The sequence below is a fragment of the Galeopterus variegatus genome, unplaced genomic scaffold (genome assembly GCF_000696425.1).
Source record: "Galeopterus variegatus unplaced genomic scaffold, G_variegatus-3.0.2 Scaffold293, whole genome shotgun sequence".
NCBI classification, from domain to species: Eukaryota; Metazoa; Chordata; class Mammalia; order Dermoptera; family Cynocephalidae; genus Galeopterus; species Galeopterus variegatus.
In genome coordinates this window covers 108,961-129,365 of record NW_007726404.1, presented here as the reverse complement: position 1 = coordinate 129,365, position 20,405 = coordinate 108,961, and the positions used below count along the sequence as shown (strand labels likewise).

The 20,405-nt window shown below is 33.3% G+C and overlaps 1 protein-coding gene across 2 annotated transcripts in view; it reads left to right on the top strand.

Annotated features, from left to right (window-relative positions):
* HERC4 (HECT and RLD domain containing E3 ubiquitin protein ligase 4) overlaps nt 1-20,405 on the top strand; it is a 117,569-nt gene that overhangs the window by 82,211 nt on the left and 14,953 nt on the right. The window contains exons 14-19 of one of the 2 annotated variants that reach the window (XM_008567087.1): nt 4,036-4,155; nt 12,189-12,212; nt 14,513-14,611; nt 16,193-16,360; nt 16,666-16,809; nt 19,882-20,048. In XM_008567087.1, the coding sequence (XP_008565309.1) occupies nt 4,036-4,155; nt 12,189-12,212; nt 14,513-14,611; nt 16,193-16,360; nt 16,666-16,809; nt 19,882-20,048 (722 nt within the window). The remainder of the gene's footprint in view (nt 1-4,035; nt 4,156-12,188; nt 12,213-14,512; nt 14,612-16,192; nt 16,361-16,665; nt 16,810-19,881; nt 20,049-20,405) is intronic. The other variant, XM_008567088.1, reaches the window with a different exon arrangement.

The window sequence follows — 20,405 nt, the reverse complement described above, 5'->3', positions numbered from 1 at the left end:
ATAATGATAACTATTATTATTTTACTATTGGAACAGAAAATTTGAGTGAATTTTGAGGTGAAGTTTGCATTTCAGTGGAAATTTTAGCTTGCCATCTTGATATGCATGCTAACACCTGACGTCCCCTCCCCCTGCCCCATGGAAGGAGGTGTAGGTAGTGATAAATATGTTTTCTTTTACATAGAAATTCTTCAGAGCAAAAATTTGAAAAACATGGAACTTACATACTTCTTTTTACTAAAAGTTAACAGTAATCACACATTCTAATACATCCCTCTGAAAATGCAACAGATATACAGGATTCATTTTAAATTGCCATTATAACCATGAACTATATGCATATCTTAAACCTTTGATTGTTCATTCATTCATCTCATTTTTTTTTAATACTTCTTCTTCAGCTGTGATGTCTCATATTTGCTGAGCATCTTGTTGGACACCAGCATTGTCTGGTTAGATTTATACCTGTGCTGGATGATTTCTTTTGTTCCCTTTCATACGTTGCTTAATTGCATAATAAAATTATGAAGTTATTTTTGTTATTCTGCATAGGAAACTTAACTAGTTTGTTTAGTTTAACTATTAGATCAACTTTCTTTGTTTTGATGGTTTATTTTCTTATCCCAAGCGCAAATCTCTCTAGTGTCTGCATTTGGCTTTTTTTATTTTACTTTTTACCTCTCCCTCACCTACTGCCACAGCTTTAGTTGTCTCCTTTAAGGAAAATGGTTCTCAATTATGTCTGAGACAAACCTTTCTCTTGAGCTACTTGATAGTATTGCCATTACTTTTAAACGAAAAAAAGCTCAATATAAATACCCTTTCCTTCCCAGTTCCCACTCCTGCTCTACCAGGTTTATCTTCTTTTCCTGACGTGTGTGTGTGTGTGTGTGTGTGTTACCAGCATTTCCCCCCCGCCCCCAGTCTTGAAATATTGAGGTTAGGTTTGACTTCTCTCTCATTTTCTATATCCTTTTAGCTGCCATGACATACATTCTTTCTTATTATCTAGAAATCTTGAATCTTCTATTAATATCCTGGTTCATTTTCCTACCAGTAGCCTTTCTACTCATTCTTAACTATACCTCATTCTGCTAACAGAACAATTTTTTAAAATATCACTCTGATTCTATCACTTGTTAACTCTAAAATCTTAATTTATTTCCCCATGTATCAGCTGTTGCCACAGTAATGCTGTGCAACAAGACATGCCAAAACTCATTGACATGGAACAATAAGCATTTATTCTCATTCCTGCTGGAGTGGGTCCTGTTTCAGCTTGAGACTTTGATGAGGTTGGCTGACCTAGAAAGGGTTTAGCTTGGCTTAGCTCCCAGGTATATGTCATGTCCAGTTTTGCTCCATGTGCCTCTTCTTCTTGGACCAGCAGTTTAGCTGGGGCAGGTACATACAAATTTTCTGTCCCTTAGCTACTGCTTTTCTCTCTGCCTAGGATGTTCTCCCTTAAGCCCTTTTTAGGAAATCCTTTCCATTCACTTCCTGCTTCAATTTTTATTTTGAATATCTTCAAATATACAAAAACATTGAAGGATAAATATAATGAACCTCTACTTGTATGTGCCCCTCATTCTAGCAGTTGTTAACATGTGGTCACATTATATATGTGTGTATGTACACTTTTTTAATGAATCATTTGGAGGAAAATACAGATATCACCCTGTAATACTTAGCATTCATCTTAAAAATAGAGGCATTTTTCTACATAACAGCAGTGCCATTATTTCTCTTACATAAATTATAATTCTACAATATCATCTGTCTGTTCAGGCATATTCAGATTTCCTCAATTATAGTAAGAATATTTTTTTATATCACTTTTTTAAAAATTAGAGTTTAGTCAGGTTTTGGTTTTTCCATTTGTTTGTTGAGTCTTGTTGTTCTCTTTTCCAGTCTAGAGAAATGCAGTTGAGTTTTGAATATTGACCTTGATCAGTTATTGTTCTAGTAATTCTCTTATAGATTCATTTGTATTTTTTATGTACACAATCATGCTATTTTCTTGCCGTATTTTATTAACTAAGAATTTTAGTACAGTGTTAAATATAAACAGGTATAGTGGTCATCCTTGCCTAGTTCCTGAACTTAGGGAGAAAGCATTCAGTATTTTATCAGAAAGAAGGTCAAGGGTTTGGATCCCCACACCAGCCAGCTGCAAAATACACACACACACACACACACACACACACACACACACACACACACACATTTTTTTTTAACCAGAAAGTATAATATTTACTGTGGGGTTTTGTGTGTGGGTGGGTGGGTGGGTTTTATCTGTTTGAAGAAGTTCCCCTCTATTCCTGGTTTGCTGAGAGTGTTTATTATGAATGGGTATTGGATTTTGTGAGATGCTTTTTCTTCATTTATTGAGATGAACAAATAATTTTTTCCTGAAAGAATGTTAAGCCAAGCAACTTTGCATTTTGGGGATCAACTCCACTTGTACATTATGTATTATACTTTATATATATATTGGGTTTTATGTGCTAATATAATTGCTTTAGATACTTTGCCTTCCTTTTGCTTTAAGTTGTCATATGACTTTGCTTTTTCTCAAATCATGTTATAGCCTATAGATATGCCTTTCTTATAGTAATCCTGCACACACATATGAGATAAAAAGGTATTTTGCAAAAAGTGGAAAGTTTTTGCGCCTGCTGGCATAGCTTTAGCGATGGCTTCCCAAATTTTCTTTCTTTTTTTTTTTTTTGCAATGGTCCTGGCTGGATTTGTTTATCTTGAAATGGAGGGCGACCAAAGCTGCAGACCTCAATCTATGGTACATATCAAGCAATTCAAGTTTTTCTTTTAATGTCATTATTTTTCTTTGCTTCTTGGGAGCACTTCCAGCATCACTAGTGGCACTTCATATGGGTTCCATGGTATTATTTAAGGTTTATGGTATTGCACTAAACATGATAAAAAATATGCAAGAATCAGGAGCGATCACTTTTTACTGTCATAAGCTATTTACCAGAGAGACGATCTGCTCCCACAGATGATCTGCCGTGACGTGATTAGCATTATGGGCATTTTAAACTAATACTTGCAACACTTGAACTCACTGCAATAGCAACAGGGTAGCTATGAAATTATTACAGTAGTACAGCATGTGGTGAAGTTAATTTTATGCAGTTATGACTTAATACTTCATTTTTACATTTGTTTACATTTCTCTCAATTGCAAATGGCATCATGTATGATCTGTACCTAAGTTTTGATAAATTCTAACTTTTTATAATAGATCTGTGTATATTTCATGGTTGTAAATGATAAAATAGACTAGTATCTACATATATTTTTTTTGTATTCATGACATACCTAACTTTTTCTTAATTATTTTTGATATTTTTGGGTTTCATAGTTGGCAAGTTTTTTTAAATTGCTGCAAATCTCTAAAAATTTTTCCATTATATTTATTGAAAAAAATCCATGTATAAGTGGACCTGTGCAGTTCAAAGCCATGTAGTTCAAGGGTAAACTGTATTTCATTGTCCCAGTATTGGTGATAATTAGTTTGATCGCTTGGTTAATATGTTGCTCTTCACTGTAAAGATTTGTTTTTCCCTTTGTAGTTAGTAAGTAATCTCTAGGGTGGTAATTTGGACCCTCTTCATTTTTCACAACCAACCCAGATGTCACTTCTTAAAGTTTATTCTAATCAGCACAGAGTTATTTATGTCCCATTCTCCAGCCAAAAGTTCTTGCAGTTTCTATTTTATATATACCATATATGCTTTAATAATATCTCATGCTGTGTTGTAGTTAAAAAAACATTTATGTCTTTCTTTTCTACTAGATTTTGGAGTACTGAATGCAGATGCCACATCTTATAAATTTTTGTGTCTCCTATAGCACCCAACCAGCATTTCGCATATAGTAGGCACTCAGTAATTATTTTTTATAGGAAGAGGATATTAACTAAGAAATCTCTAAAGCCTTTTTCTGTTTAAGCATTTTTCACTCTCTTAGGTACTGGTTAAATTCAATGTTAATTACACTTTTTTTTTGTAGGTAAATGAGAAAACGGGACAGATTATACAGTATGATAAATTTTATATACATGAAGTACAAGAATTGATAGATATAAGGAATGATTATATCAACTGGGTCCAACAACAGGCCTATGGAATGGTATGTTTCCTGTGCATTTTGTGATTTCATTTTTACGTGTAATTTTTTCTAATACAAAAGAAATAATTGCTTGTTTTCGAAATACCAGAGTTTCTTAAGAGCTTTTATTCAGAGCTTATTTTTTAAATAAAAATACATTGCAAAGGAGTAGCTATATATTATACAATATTTAGAAGCAAACATTGTACTCTTTTACCAAAAACAAACCAAAGAGGTAGATTACACTTTTCTAAAGAAAACTGTAAATGTGACATGGATTTTTAACTCATTTATTTTTCATGAGGCTGCCTCTTATTTCTCTAATGTTGAGAGTACGGGAGTTCCTGATACTGGAACTCTTAATAATGTATTATTGTTATCAGATTAGTACTTCAAAATTACCAGAAAAGAACCCTGGAACCATTGATTCTGTTTTTGATTTTCCCTTTTGTGTGTTTAATTTTATTTTAGATTTTTAATATACATTCACATGTGTACAAACTTCTTTCCATGTGGCTAGGTCTTTAATAACTGGATGCTTAATGTCTCATTGAAATAGTAGCACAGCCTTAAAAAACTTGAACTAAGCACATAAAATTTTAATGTAGAAATGGGTAAGCAGCTAGATGTAAAATATAAAATAGATTTAATACTCTCATTTGCTAGTCATTTTAAAATACTTGAGGCCAACTTTTCTGCCCCCAAAGCAGGTAATTTAATATGTGTAGAGTGGTTGTAGAAGGATGAGTAACCTTTCATTGCTTATTAGGCACTAGCTATAAGCTTCTTGTGGATAAGTACTCTTGTCTGTTTATTCTCCAGTACCTCTGGTAGTATCTGGAATATGTCTTGTAGGCACTAAAAAGGTACAGTAGTTTTTGAATGGAAGCCTGGTTAGTGTGTGCTTTTTTAGGATACGCTCATCTCTAGGTATTAGGTCACTTGTAGAGCATCTTTTCCTTCCCTACATATTTGGGTCTGGACTGGGAGAGACTCCTTGATTTTTCTCCACAATCACTGGGAGGCTAGGTCAGGTTTATAGCCATTCTGCTGATTTAGGTCTACTCATTTGCTCATTCAACAAATACTTCTTGGACTAGCTGGTTAGCTCACTTTGTTAGATCGTCGTATTGATAATACCAAGGTCAAGGGTTCAGATCCCCATACTGCCGAACTGCCAAAACAAACAAAAAAACCCCACATATACTTCTTTAGAATTTCCTATGTAACGGACACTGATTTAGGAATTGGAAATACAGTGGTGAAACAGACAGATAAGGACTGTGTTTCTTATGGTACTTATAATCTAGTGGGTAAGATTGATGACAGTCAAACACAGAAAAAAATACTAGCCAATAATATGCATTGTACAGAGAATCAAAATGAGGGGATATAGTAAAGATTGGTTTCTTGAGATTGGGTAGTTAGAAAAGCCTTGTCTGATGAAGTATGAGTGGTAATCTGAATGATAAGGAGCAGCCCTGTAAGATCAGCACAGTGAGAATTTCAAGAAGAATGAACATCTAGTAAAAGACCTTAGGTGAGAATCAGCTTGACATGTTTGAAGGATAGAAAGAGCCCAGTATGACTAAAATGTGGGAGTGGGGAGATTTCTGGGGAAGGATCAGAAAAATGGGCAGGAGCCGGATAGATCATGGAGAATTTAGTGAATTAGGGTTAGGAATTTATATTTTATCTGAAGTGTTATGGTAAGTCATTGGCAGGTAGTAAGCGGGGAGGAACATAATTTGATTCATATTTTAGAATAATCGCTTTGTTGGCTGTGTGGAGAATGGGACAAAAATGAAAAGAGGGAGACTAGTGAGAAGGCTGTTTTAGTAGATTAGGGGAGAGAAAATGATAGATTTAACTAGAATATTAATTGTGTATATGGAAGAAGGAAATGGATTTAGAATACCTCTTGGAGATAAAAAGGATAAGAGTCACTAATAGAGTGGATATGAGGTGAGGAAAGGAGAGAAATCTACAAAGGAAATTAAGAAGGAGTGGCAGGTAAGGTAGGAGGAAAACTAGGAGAGTGTTGTAGAAACCAAAATAAAAACGTGAAGGAGAGACTGTTGAATGCTGCTGAGAAGTAGGGTAAAACCATAGAATTGAACAGTAAATTTGCTTACATGAAGGTCACTGGTAACCTTGATAATGCCATTCTAGGGTTGGGGTGTTGCCAAAGAGAAATTTGAAGGTGAGGAAGTGAGAACAACAATTAAGCAATACTTTCCAGATGTTCTACATTGAAGGGGAGCAAAAAAGTGGAGTGGAAGCTGGAGACAAGGAGTAGTTTTTAGGAAAGAAAATAATTGACCTCAGCAATGTTTTGAATAAATATTTCCTTTTTCCTTCCCTATATAAACTAAGTATCTGACCCAGGCATAGCTTTTCAAACTCTTCCTCCAGAGCATTTATTTGTAAGAGCAAGAGAGATAATCTATTTCTTGGGGGTTTTTAACCTTCCCTAAGCAAGACTTGCTTTTCCTTTCTGTCTCTTCATAGACAGACATGATACTGACTAGGTGTTTGTGGCAGTGGAAGCTTGGTTTTTATTCAATTTGTAAAGTGGGTTTAATGTCACATCTTAGAAACCAGAACCTAGAACCCATGATTTGGGGTGTTATGATCTAACTGGAAATAGAAGTCTGGCAACCTACTTTTCAGGTCTTTGTGCAACTCTTAAATAGTTCATTAATTTATCTTATGGCATTTGACCTCACAGAGGTTTTGGGTTTTTTTTGAGATAGTTACGTGCATGTTCACAATTCACATTTACATATAACTCTTAAGGAATTTTTTTTCTTATAAGATTATACTTGCATCTCTACCTTAATACTGGATTGAACATCATGTGGACCCTGTTAGTAAAGTTTTATAGAATCTGCCTTAAGGATACTCACATGCTGTTTTGTGAAGATATAGATGTGTGTATGTGTGTATTTGTAAACACGTACAAACATTTATATACACATATACACAGACATGTGTATCATTATTGAATAAAAGTTATGATCTGGAAATAATTTCATTGCTTCATTATGAAGTTTAAAATATTCTTTGATAGAACATAATTACTATGAATTATAAAAAATATTTCAGGGCTGGCCAGTTTACTCTGTTGCTAGAGTGTGGCGCTGCCACTACCAAGGTCAAGGGTTTGGATCCCCCTACTGGCCCGCTGCCACCCCCCCCCAAATATATATATACACACACACACAGATATATAAAATATGCCATATATAGTAGCCATTTTACTACATGTATTATAACATCATGTTTTATGCCTTAAATATACACAGTAAATTTTTAAAAAAAGAAATGGATGTCTCATAAGTTTTATGTACATATATAGATATAAAACTTTATCTAGTTTTTAAACTGCAAGAAAATGATCTTGTCTTTATGCCATAATCTGCTGGGACTTTTTTCCTCTTTCCCAGTCAAGGATTTTAAGAATCTCATATATACACTTCCCTGATTCATAAACCCTAATTACTAATTAAGTGGAATTCTTGACTTCCCTTATGTAATACCTTTTGTATTGCTGAGACTCCACACTTTTCACCTCATCCCTTTCCATTCTCCCATCCTTTTTCACATGACTCTTTCCCTTTACATGTTTTCAGGAAGTTTTTGCTTGATTCTTCTAACTCCTGGTAGTTAGTGTATAATTTTCTCTGTTTGTTTCCAATACTCTGATCTTGATGTATGAAATTTTTTCAGTTGGATTTCTTTCCTTTTTGTCTCCTTCTTCTGTGATCTCTTGGCAAAGTAAAAGAGCATGTGCATTCTCTCTCTTTTTTATCTTCTGCTATTTGATGAATTTGTCTCCACTTTCTAGGTACTGTTCTCAAGTTGTACATTTCGTTCCGCTCCTTTTACTTTGCTTTTAAATTGTCTGTAAAAATACCTTAATGGTTACTACCAAATTCTTTGCTCTTTTTTCTTCCCTTTCTTGTATTTTTAATTAATATATATGTATATCATCAATATTATCTAGTAAAAATTTACTAATTCAGAATAAAGTATAGAAAGGTCTATACTGGGGCTGTCTTGTTTGACTTACAGTGAGATTCAAGTTAAGTGGTTTTTTAAAAATTCATATGCTTTTTTTTTTTTTTTTTAAGAACTGTGTATAACTGTAGATGCAAGTGAGTACCAATAAAGAAATTGTGGTAAATTGGTGAAAATTTTACAGTCTTTGATATTATATATATTTATGTCATAAATCTTATTTATTCAGTATTAATTATGGTGTGTGTATAAATCGTCATTGTATTTGTTGTGTGGAGTTAAGTTGTTATACATTACCTGTGGACAGGTGCTGAGCTAGTGACATGACAGAAGGATAGGCTGGTATATCATCTGGATAGACCAGCTTTGGGAAGATATACCAGTATTTAACTTCCCTGGGCTGGGTTTCTTCCTCATTCAATAAAATAAGGAAGTTGACCAAAGTACATTTGTGCTTCTTGCAGCTCTAATATTTCCCAGAAAAGTTCATCCTTGCTTTTTAAAGCTCCCTTGTCGTTTTTAATGTCATTAATATTTTGCAGGTTTCCAGTCTTCAGACTCTTCGACTGATCCTAATGTCATTTTTTTTCTTTATGCATTGTATTACCATATTATGTTTGTGTGTTTTCCATTTCCTTCATGTTTTAGAAGTATCTTTTAATTTCTATCTTAGTTGCCAAGACCCTTCACATTTATTTGAATTACTTCAATAACTTCAGTATCCTCTCTTTGTACGTTTTTGGAGTCATCATATGTTATGGCCTTAAAATGCCATTTAGTGTTTTGTTGTAAATAATCAGTTGAGACAAAAACATGCCAAGGTGCTGCATCTTTTTCTGTCTGTGAAAACTGGAACCGTCATTAACCATTGTGTGTTAAAAGCAATCTTAGTGAAGTCTGACTTAGACCATGAAACCCTGACTTTTTACCATTCCTTCAGGCCTTTGTTAGGTCAGTTTTTAGGACAAAAATTAAACATGCCTTAGCCCAATTTCAGGGCTCCCACTCCCTTCAGTTAGAACTTGAGTATGTGGATTTGGAGCCAATAGTAGCTCACCCATTGAGTGGTGTGTTGAATTTTTAGTGATAGACCTTTAATTGACCTCACATATTTTTGTTTTGTCTCTACCCCCAACACCACTTTGTTTTCCTTTTAATTTTTCTTAGAAAATACTACTTGGATGAATTCCATTTGAGCTACCTTACAACTCTGATATTTCCCAGGATTCATTCATTCTTGCTTTTGTAAGCATTTACTTTTTAAAATGTTTGTGCCTTTATCTATGATCCTTAATTCTTAAATTGAAATTTCTAATAATGATCATAACCTGGTTTTCCTTTTGATGCCTCTCCCTAGATGAGTCCTTTTACATGTCTAATAGCCGCTCTTTTCTAAAGTTTTTCACGTGTCCCATTATTTTCATATTCCTACTAGTTCACATCTCTCTCCATAATCAAATTTTTGGTATAACCAAAGCTTATTCTGCTTTAGAATGGTTTAGTCACACTATAAATTCTAACATTATCTTATTGACTTCCCTAATGGATAATGACATGCTTAGCACGTGTAGTAATAAAAAAGAAATGCATAGGTATTGATATTTCTTTATTTTCTAAGGATAAAATCCATCTCCCGTAATATAAACTCCCTTGGTATCTAGTATAGTTATCAAGCAGGCTATAGGTGAATATTCATAGTGTTTCTTTGCTTATTCAAACTTTCTTAGGACATTTAAAAAGTGCTATTACTACTAGGAAAGTTTGAATAAGCAAAGAAACACTATGAATATTTACCTATGGTCCTACAAGAGGGATGTTGATAATGCAGGAGGATATGCATATGTGGGGACAGGGGCTATATGGAAAATCTCTGTATCTTCCTCTCAGTTTTGCTGTGAACCTAAAACTGCTCTAAAAAAGTCTTTTAAAAGAATTGTCCCACAAGATATGCTGTAAATATCCTTTTTAAATCGCCTTTCAGTTAAACTTAGTCTAATCTAAAGGGCTTTTTTGCAGAGCAGCCTCTAAATACTTTCTTCTTATTAACACTGCCATTAGGAGCACTTATGTAGTAATAACTTGTTACTCTGAATTTTTTGAAAGAAACTGTTATCAAATTTACTTTTTCAGAATATGATTTTTATAGACTCATGTTTTGCTTATGTATATACTGTTCTGGCTTTTTTTTTTTTTTTTTTTTTTTTTAAAAGCAAATTTGGTTCACGAGCCAGATTCTTCCACCACAACATGTCTTTGTAAACGAAGGCACACCCACTCATTTACCTATTGTCCATTCGTATAACTTCGTATAATGTATGCTATACGAAGTTATTACGTTTTTTTTAGCACAGTATAGTGAGAGAACCCTTAGTATTTGCTAATATCTTAGGCCTCAAATGATATACCTCAAAGCATGTGAGAATTTAGCCACTTACAACGTGGGAGAGAACAGTCCACACAAGACTGCCTTCATTTCTGATACCAATTGCAAGTTTGAGGGGAATTCCCCAAACTGCCTTCTGGTTCAGTAATTTGCTACGAGACCTCACAGAATTCACTGAAAATTGTTACACTAACAATTGACCATTTATTATAGGGAGAGGTTACAGGTTAAAATCAGTCAAGGGAAGAAGCACATAGGGCAGAGTCTGGGAAAGGTACCAGAAACAGAACTTCTGTTGTTCTTTCCCCATGGAGTCATGAATGAGTTACTTTCCTGGCATTGATGTGTGACAATACTAACAGAATATTGCTAATCAAGGAAGCTCCCTTGAACCCTGGAGCTGAGAATTTTTATTGGGGCTCAGTTACATCCTGCTCATGTGGCTATTAGTCTACAGTTCTTCTGGAGGCAGAACTGACACCACATGCCTTAAGTCCCCATCGTAAATCACCTTGTTAGAGTGTCTAGTGGCAAGAGACATTAGGCAAACAAAGACATTCCTATCAGGCATGACATTCCAAGGACCTGGATCAACCGCCCAGTAGCTGAGGGCAGTACTTTCTCTTTGAATAAGAATTCCTCACTACACAAGGCACCATCCATAAATTTAGTAACATTATATATATATATATATATATATATATATATATATATTTTTTTTTAAATAAAAGATGACTGGTAAGGGGATCTTAACCCTTGACTTGGTGTTGTCAGCACCACATTCACCCAGTGAGCTAACCGGCCATCCCTATATGGGATCCGAACCCATGGCCTTGGTGTTATCAGTACCACACTCTCCCAAGTGAGCCACGGACCAGCCCTAGTAACATATTTTTGAAGATTCTAGTGCTTTACATGAGTCTGTGCTCTGAGCGTATGTGGAAGCTTTCTGCAAGAAAGTATACATTTTTGTTCAATGAAATGGTGAGCTTTCATTATATCCTTCATAAAGATATCTTTCTCCTTTCATTTTTTCTTTCTCCTTACCAACCCCTTGTGCCCTGTCCTGTATTTTCTATGTTGATTCGGTTTAAAGAATGCTTAATTTAAGTTACCATATGTTTTACTGGTTATTTCTGTCAAATAAAATCAGTTTATGGCTTATTTTCCCTCACTTTGTTTTCACATAGTCTTTGAATCTCTACTGAACACTTTCAAACACAAATATTTTGTCAAGATTAACCAAGTCTTGAAATCTGAGGAATATTTTCTCCATTTTCCAGGTAGAGAAACTGACCCATAAAATTATTTCATCAAGACCAAGTCACAGGCTTAGGATTAGTTTCCCTCTTCTACCTAAGTTCTGCAAATGGGGGTGCTTACTTGCTGTAGCCAAATTTCATTATGTTCAAGCCTCAATAATTTTATGATCACAAGGTACTTGAAACAAAAGTCTTAACATAGATATAGATACATAAGGTGTGTGTAGGAAGGGTAAGTTTTATTGTAGATGTTATTTCCTACCTTGTTAATTTAATATTGTGCTGTAACAAAATATATGAAATGCTACTTTGAATAGAAATAGTTAAATTTGGACACTAACATTGCTCTTTCCTCATTATTGTTACATTCTGCACTGCTGTTTTAGGATGTCAACCATGGATTAACTGAGGTAAGTCTGGTGCAATAAAGTCTCATATTCAGAGTAAGACAAACAGTCATGCGTTGCTTAATGACAGTAATACGTCTGAAAAAGCATCATTGGCTATTTCATTGTTGTGCAAACATCACAGAGTATACTCACACAAATGGTATATGGTGTGTAGCCTGCTACGTACCTGGGCTATATGGCATAACCATTATAATCTTATGGGACCACCGTCATATATGTGGTCCCATCGTTGACTGAACCATCATTATGTGGTACATGACTGTACTCTGTTTTGTCCTAAGTGATAGGAGAGCCAAATATTCTTTTGTATGATTTTTTAAAAAATATAAATGTATAAATATATATATATGACTGTCATTTAAAAAATTTAGTCTATAGAAATTTTTCTATATAACATTTCAGAAAAAATTTCTGAAGAAAATTAAAACCTGTTTTAGTTAACATTACACATATATAATGACTTTCAACAATATTTGCTTTAAAATAGTTCCTGTCCTTTGTGTCTTCCAGTGTAAAATGTAATGTATCCTCAGAATATAAAATATCAAACTTTTATATTAAAATTTGATAAATGCCTAACAAGGCAGAAAATATCTTAGAGAATTAAAATGACCTTCATTTTCTAAACTAATAATTGATACTCAAAATGGTCACAAGATTAAACTCTTTCAGTATGATTATCTTCCTTGCTTTATCTCATGTACTATCCTAATATATAAAGTTTTACCATGTTGTTGGCTTAAGTAGTCAAAACCCTAACCCACCCTTTTAACACTGGAAATACTATAATCCCTCTCTTAACTGTTATCAATGTTAGGTTTTGCTTTGTTTTGCTTTTTGTTTGTTTATTTTTTTGGTATGCTTTTCCTATTGCTTGAATCTATGAAGCATTTTGTTAGCTTTAAGTTATAGGTCTAATATAATTATAGCCCTAATTATATTTGATTCCTCATTCTTAAATATAAGTAATACATAAAATTATGAAAACATAGAGTTTGGAAGCCAAATGGAACTTTAGAAATATCTAAATCTTTTTGAATTTGAGAAGTAAAATGACTTTCTATGATCAATAGCTAGGTAATGACACAAATACAGAATGGAGACAAACTTTGTCATATGAAAAATATTGAAGAGTAATAATTTACTGTAAGGTGCATATGACTCATTACATTGTCTTATATGTTGAGAACAAAGAGTTGATAGTAATTGGCCAATATTAGATTAATTTGTTTTTGGTGGCCATAGTTAAGAGAGATTTAGGCAAATTGAAATGCATTCAAATGAAGGCAGTTAGGTTGGAGATGTGCTATAAACCATATTATTTTCAGAATGGCTAGGAAAACTGGAAATGTTTAGTGTGGAAAAAAGACAGTTTAGGGAGAGCATGGTCAGGACTTGAAATATTTAAGGCACATACACTTTCCTGCAGAGTGATGTATGAAAATGCAGATTCAGATAATATAATGAACTTTCTAATCACTTAAAAAGAAGTGGATTGTTTCATGGTGTATTACTCTTCGTTGAAAGCCTTATAGCAGGAGCTCTGTGTCTGGGCTAGCATGAAAATATTGCCTTGTTGGGTAGATGGTAGGAATAGACCCTCCTCCAACTGCAAGAATATGTGACTGACAATTCATATCTCTTTGTATTTTACTGCACTGTTAAAATACTCAGCAATCAATTACTGCATTACCTGCTAGGATAAATAATTGTCTATAAGGTGTCTAGTGTCTGATGATGATAACAATAGGCCAATTCTCCTAACTTTAAAGGCTGACAGAATAATAATAATAATGTGCTTATTTTTTGTGTTAAATGAGTGAACAGATTGTTGGGCTTATACTAATTTTGACATCTTAATAGCACTCAGTAAATATCTGTTAAATGAAGGAATAGGCAGATTACTTATCGTTGGCCTCAGTTGCTAGAGTAGCTCTAACATACAAGAATTGGATACTGTATTTATCATAGGAGCCCCAACTTTAGAATAAATTTGTAACCTAATTCACTGAAACTTGGAGTTAATATATGCTAAGCAAAAGATACTTGTAATTTACACTTTTATGGACTCTTAAATAAACAGTTCCCTCCTAAAGTTGGGAATTGGATTTATTCCAATGCTTCCTCTAATTATCAATAAAAATTCTATGTTCAGAAATAAGCAATATGTTTTATTTGTAATTTCTGAACCACACATGAGTGAATAAACCAGGAAAGTGATCAACTTTAAGAAATGACAGCACCCACAATAGATATATCACAAATCAACTTGTACTAATAAGTTAATTTTTTATTTCCAGTTGGCAGATATCCCTGTTACAATCTGCACATATCCATTTGTATTTGATGCCCAAGCAAAAACTACTCTGTTACAAACAGATGCAGTCTTACAGATGCAGGTAAAATATTTTATAATGCTAATCTGATTTGAGAGTATTTTTTGAATTGTTTCTGTGGTGGTTTTAAAAAGTAAGTATTTGAAACTTGCCTATAATCAGTAATCTTTGAGGACATTTCATACCATTGTGGTCTTTTTGCAAAATACGTTGGGTATTTATAAAAAAGACTGCTACATGTTGACATGAATATTTTTATGAGGGCTAATTATAAAAAAGAGCTGCAGTGAAAATACAATAATTTAACCTTTAGCCATTTTTTTTCTCTAAAGAATGCTATAAACCTCTTTTATTACAGAAAAATGTGCAGTCTTTATGAACAGTTTCACTAGTTTACTGACAATATGTAGATGTAGATTTGTTTCAAAATTTTGCTTCATTATATATCCCCTCTTTATATAGTAGGTAAAAGATGGAAGTTACTAGAGGTTAGATGATGTCAAAGTAGGAAGCGTTTGATCCCTTGTTAGGAGGAAGATACGAAATTTTCTCGAAGAAAAGTTTTAGTAATAAGGTATTTTCCTGAGGTTGGTCATCGCCATCTCCTGCACTTCTCTCTTTTCCTCTTCCTTTCACCCTGCCCCCTCTAATTTATGTTGAGCACCTTTCATAATTTATAATGAAGATTTTAAAAACTAGTTCACATTATGACTTTGAAGTGTTACAGAAGGTTTGCTTTATTATTTGAGCCTGCAAATACAAAAGATTTTGAGCTTCATGCTCTGGTATAGACTATCTGACTAATATACATGCTAAGGACTAAGGAAAGAATGAAAAAAACCTTGAATGCTTAATATTCTGAAAATACTTGAAAAGACTAAAAAATCCTGAATTTGACAACTATTTTTATTCTTTTCAAATAAATGCATTTGATGTTGTAAATCCCTTTTAACCTCTTAATAATAAATACTAGAGGGAATTTTAGAGATGTGCTTATTTCCGTTTTCATCAACAGAACAAAAAAATATTTTTGTAGGGTTCTATACTAACAGCTAGTAAACCAGTTTTTTTGGAGATCTTTGTTAAAATGGTAAGTTAATCATTTGATGCCTTTAAAATGGGATATTTTAGAACAAGAACACAAGGAAAACTAAAGGAAAAGAACAAAGGCTTTAAATGGTAAAAGTCAGATGCTTGGTTTGTGAGCATGTACGGTGACCATGCTACAAGATGTTTTTCTGTAATACTTCCTTAGCCAAGTTGTTCCTTTTTCTCTCTTTAAAGGTTTGTTTTATGCTGTTTTCTTTTTCTCTTTACTCTCCATCCCTACTCCCTCCAGGTATTTTTTTAGAAAAGGCAGTGCTCAGCTTAGAAAAAGGTATTTTTTAGAAAAGAAAAAAATAATTTTAGAAAATTGTTATAATTCTGTGTTAACTTAATGGTGTTGTGAATTACATATTAATATAAAAAATTCAGAAGTGTACTCTTTATGCTCAGTTTATTAAGTTTTTATGCTGTACTAGATACTGTGTTAGGTGCTGTTTGAATTCAGTAGCATAGGAATTTTTTGTGGAGGATAGCTTATCCAGTCACAGTAGCTTCTTCAAAGCACTGCTATTAAAATTTTAATCTTTTGTTTTCTAGGTGGCTGTTGACCAGGCCCACAGACAGAACGTCTCTTCTCTTTTTCTCCCAGTTATTGAATCTGTGAATCCCTGCTTAATTCTAGTGGTGCGTAGAGAAAATATTGTAGGAGATGCGATGGAAGTCCTTAGGAAAACAAAGAACATAGATTACAAAAAGCCGCTTAAGGTAATTTGACATTTTCTTTTGTGTAATTGGGACTTTTTTGGCAGCTGGCCATTGTAGGGATCTGAACCCTTGACGTTGATTTTATAACACTGTGCTCTAACAAACTGAGCTAACCGGCCAGCTAATTGGGACTTTTATTCAGAAGCTGTGTTTAAAGTTTTCTTTTTTGTATTTAGTGTGAAGCTTAATAAATAAAATTGTATTTTTAATTTTTCAAACTACTAATTGCTGAGCATTTGTAGGGTCTCCAGAATGTATTTTCATTTCTTTTCAGTGTATTCAGTGTTTGCATTATGCTTTTTTAGGTTATATTTGTTGGAGAAGATGCTGTTGATGCAGGAGGGGTACGCAAAGAATTTTTCTTGCTCATCATGAGGGAATTATTGGATCCTAAATATGGCATGTTTAGGTATTATGAAGATTCCAGGCTCATTTGGTTTTCTGATAAGGTAAAATGTCCAATCATCTAAATTACTTCTGTGTATATACTTATGAATGTATACCTATAAGGGTCAAGTTAACTCAGTAAATAAGAGTTATTACTGGATTTCTAACATATTTTGTTCATAGATCTGCTTTATTACAATTTGAAAAATTATAAACTTTTGGACTTGGAGTTGTCAAAATACATTAGTGCTTAACACACATTTCAAATTAACAAAATAAATTAAGGGATAGTCAGCCTGAAAATAATGTTGACTATTCCTTCTGCTGATTTTAGTTTGGGGATTGCATAATACTCAGCAGATTAGTTTTTCTTCTAGGAAGAATTAATTTATCCTTAAGGATTATTGATTTCTCTACCTTGTCATTTAGGGCAGGGGTCAGCAAATTTGGTTCACGAGCCAGATTCTTCCACCACAACATGTCTTTGTAAACGAAGGCACACCCACTCATTTACCTATTGTCCATGGCTGCTTTTGAGCTACAACAGCAAAGGCAGAGTTTGGTAGTTAACAACAGAGACCCTATGGCCAACAAAGCCTAAAATATTTATCATCTGGCCCTTTACGGAAAAAGATTGATTTAGAGTCTGTAAGTGAAATGGATGGTTCAGTTTGTAGAGTTCTGAGTAGAAAGAAGTTTGAATAGAATATCTACTATTGGTTACACAAAACTGTGATGTATTATTTAATCATTCTGCAAGGAGGTTGGCTGTCTTATGTGATATTAGCAGTCATTGATGCTCAGTGCCTAGACTCATCAATTCATTAGGGGTTGCAAAATGATGCTGCTCTAATTGTAATATTTCTTTTTCATTTATTAGCTTGGATACTTCAATATAGAGAAATTTCTTCACATTACATGATTTCTTAGTAGTTCCATTTATATGGGAAAGGATTTTCTCTCTTTGGTTACCAGTTTTTCAAAAGGTTGAATTGGTTCATTAGCATTTTCCAGTGGTAACATTTTGCTTTTTGGTTTTGTTTTCAAGTACCATTATGTATGCATGGATTTAAACGTATTTGATGTTTTTCAGTCAGTTGCAGTTATAATCTTTATTGATGCCCATATTGTTCCTCGTCCAGAGAGAACTCTTCAAGTTGCCTAAGTCCTTTCGAAACAACCTTAGTACTCTTTGGTAGCTTCCTTGCTACCTGGTGTACTTGCTATGACAAGATGTTCCCAACTTATACATTTACTGCCTAGCAATACCAACATTACCACCAATGTTATGATTCCTGAAAAATTTTAAAAATTGTTTTGCAGTTCTTTTTGTCCTTATGGTATACCATACTAGAAATATACAGCCAAATAATAGTATTTTGATATCATTTAAAATTGTTACTCTGTGTATGGTTATACCACCAAGTGGATAAACATTTAAGTTAACTTATTTTTTTATTTTTAGGGATCGTTTGTTTAAATTTAATTTAGTTTTATAGTAATATAAAATATTTATGTAGTTCCAGAGTCAAATCTATAAAATAAGATATATGAGGGTACTTCAAAATATTCATGGAAATATGAAATTAAAAGATAACACGAATCTTTTCATGAATTTTTTGAAGATCCCTCATATTAAAAGATGTCAACATCCTTCTTTTTTAAAAAAAGTATATAAATAGACAGCAGTATATTACATACCAAGGCCAGTTTCCTGACCATTGTCATATAAGCTGTTACCAGACTGTGTAAAGGGTACAGAAAACTATCTTTCCATCTTCTTGTATCCTCTCTAATTTCTCTCAGCAGTGGTTTGTAGTTCTCATTATAGAGATTTTTCACATCCTTGGTTAACTCAATTCCTAAGTATTTTATTTTTTTGGTGGCTATTGTAAATGGGCAGGCTTTCTTGATTTCTCTTTCTGCGTGTTCACTATCGGAGAAAAGAAATGCTACTGATTTTTGCGTGTTGATTTTGTATCCTGCTACTGAACTGAAATCATTTATCAACTGCAAGAGGTTTTTTGTAGAGGCTTTAGGCTGTTCGATATATAGGATCGATATATATAGATGCCCTTTATTTCCTTCTCTTCTCTGATTGCTCTGGCCAGTACTTCCAACGCTATGTTGAATAGGAGTGGTGAGAGTGGGCATCCTCGTCTAGTTCCTGTTCTTAAAGTTATTTTTAATCTCAAGACAAAAATGTGTGTGTGTGTGTGTGTGTGTGCAGTGTGTATATACAGGTGTAAATTAGAAAGAGGCATTTTTCTGGACTGCAAATGTCAGTATAAACTGGAACAGGTGTGGAGGAAAACAGTTTAGCAAGTATGCTTAACTATCTTTTGACTTAGGAAAACTCTGAGGCTACATAGTGACTGAACTAGGTTGGAGCCCAGTTCTAATAAAAAAAAATTTGCTCTCTTAACCATCATGCTCACAGACTTATCTGTGAATATATATTACTTCTGTAAAGATGAGAGGAAAATAAAAGTTTTTGTGTTTTGATGTTTCAATAATCCAGCTACAGTAAAATGGCTAATTTAGCAACTCATTGTACTTTTATGTGATGTAATGTGTAGCCATTAAAAATCATTTTCAGTTGAAGAAGAACAGTTAATGACATAAGAAAATACTTATTTTTCAATTAAATCTTTTTTGGAGGCAGAAGGGTGGCTGGCTGGTATGGGGATCTAAACCTGTGACCTTCGTTTTATAAGGCTGCACTGTAATTAGAAAAATGAGATAAAACCTTAAATATTGTATTTCGTTTTTCAAACTTTAAATGTATATTATTTGTTAATTCAGAAAAATATGTTATAGTAAACATTTCACTTATTAATTTAATGTTTAATGACATGAAAAATGCTTATTTCTGGAAAAAGCCATTTGTGAAATTGTATGTATAATATAATCTCAGCTAGATATTAATTTTTCTTAAATCTTAAAAAATACATTGAATGGAGATGTGCAAAAATACTAACAGTGATGTTATCCCAGAGGGATTGTAATGAAGATGAACCTTTTCCTTTATTATAAAAATTTTCTAGTATAAGCATATGTTTTTGTAATTGGAAAATATTTAATGATTTAACTTGGAGGACAAAGTTTTTACTTTTTCTTCCTTGTATTTTTAGACATTTGAAGACAGTGATTTATTTCATTTGATTGGTGTTATCTGTGGATTAGCAATTTATAACTTTACTATTGTGGACCTCCATTTTCCTTTGGCTTTATATAAGAAATTACTGAAAAAGAAGCCATCCCTGGATGATTTGAAAGAACTAATGCCTGATGTTGGGAGGTTAGTTGTAAAAAGTGTCAAAGGTAGGGTATGGGAGGTAAAACAATGGGGAATGTATGGAAAGCTTTCCTTCTAGGCAGTAATTATAGTTTGTCCTTCCTGTTAAATTTTGGAAATATACAAAAGCCCTTCTAATAAGGGAAAATCCATTATGTTACTCAGATTTTCTAATGAAAGACTAAGTTTTTTTCGTTCTTCAAAGCTAAATTTTTAGTGGTTTAACAATACTTTGCAAATATCAGATAATAAATTTAGGAAGGTAATGTTTCTTGAGCATGATTAAATAATTTATTTATCCTTTTACTTCTTTTTTTTTTTTTTTTTTTTTTTTTTTTTTTTTTTTTTTCTTTTTTTCCC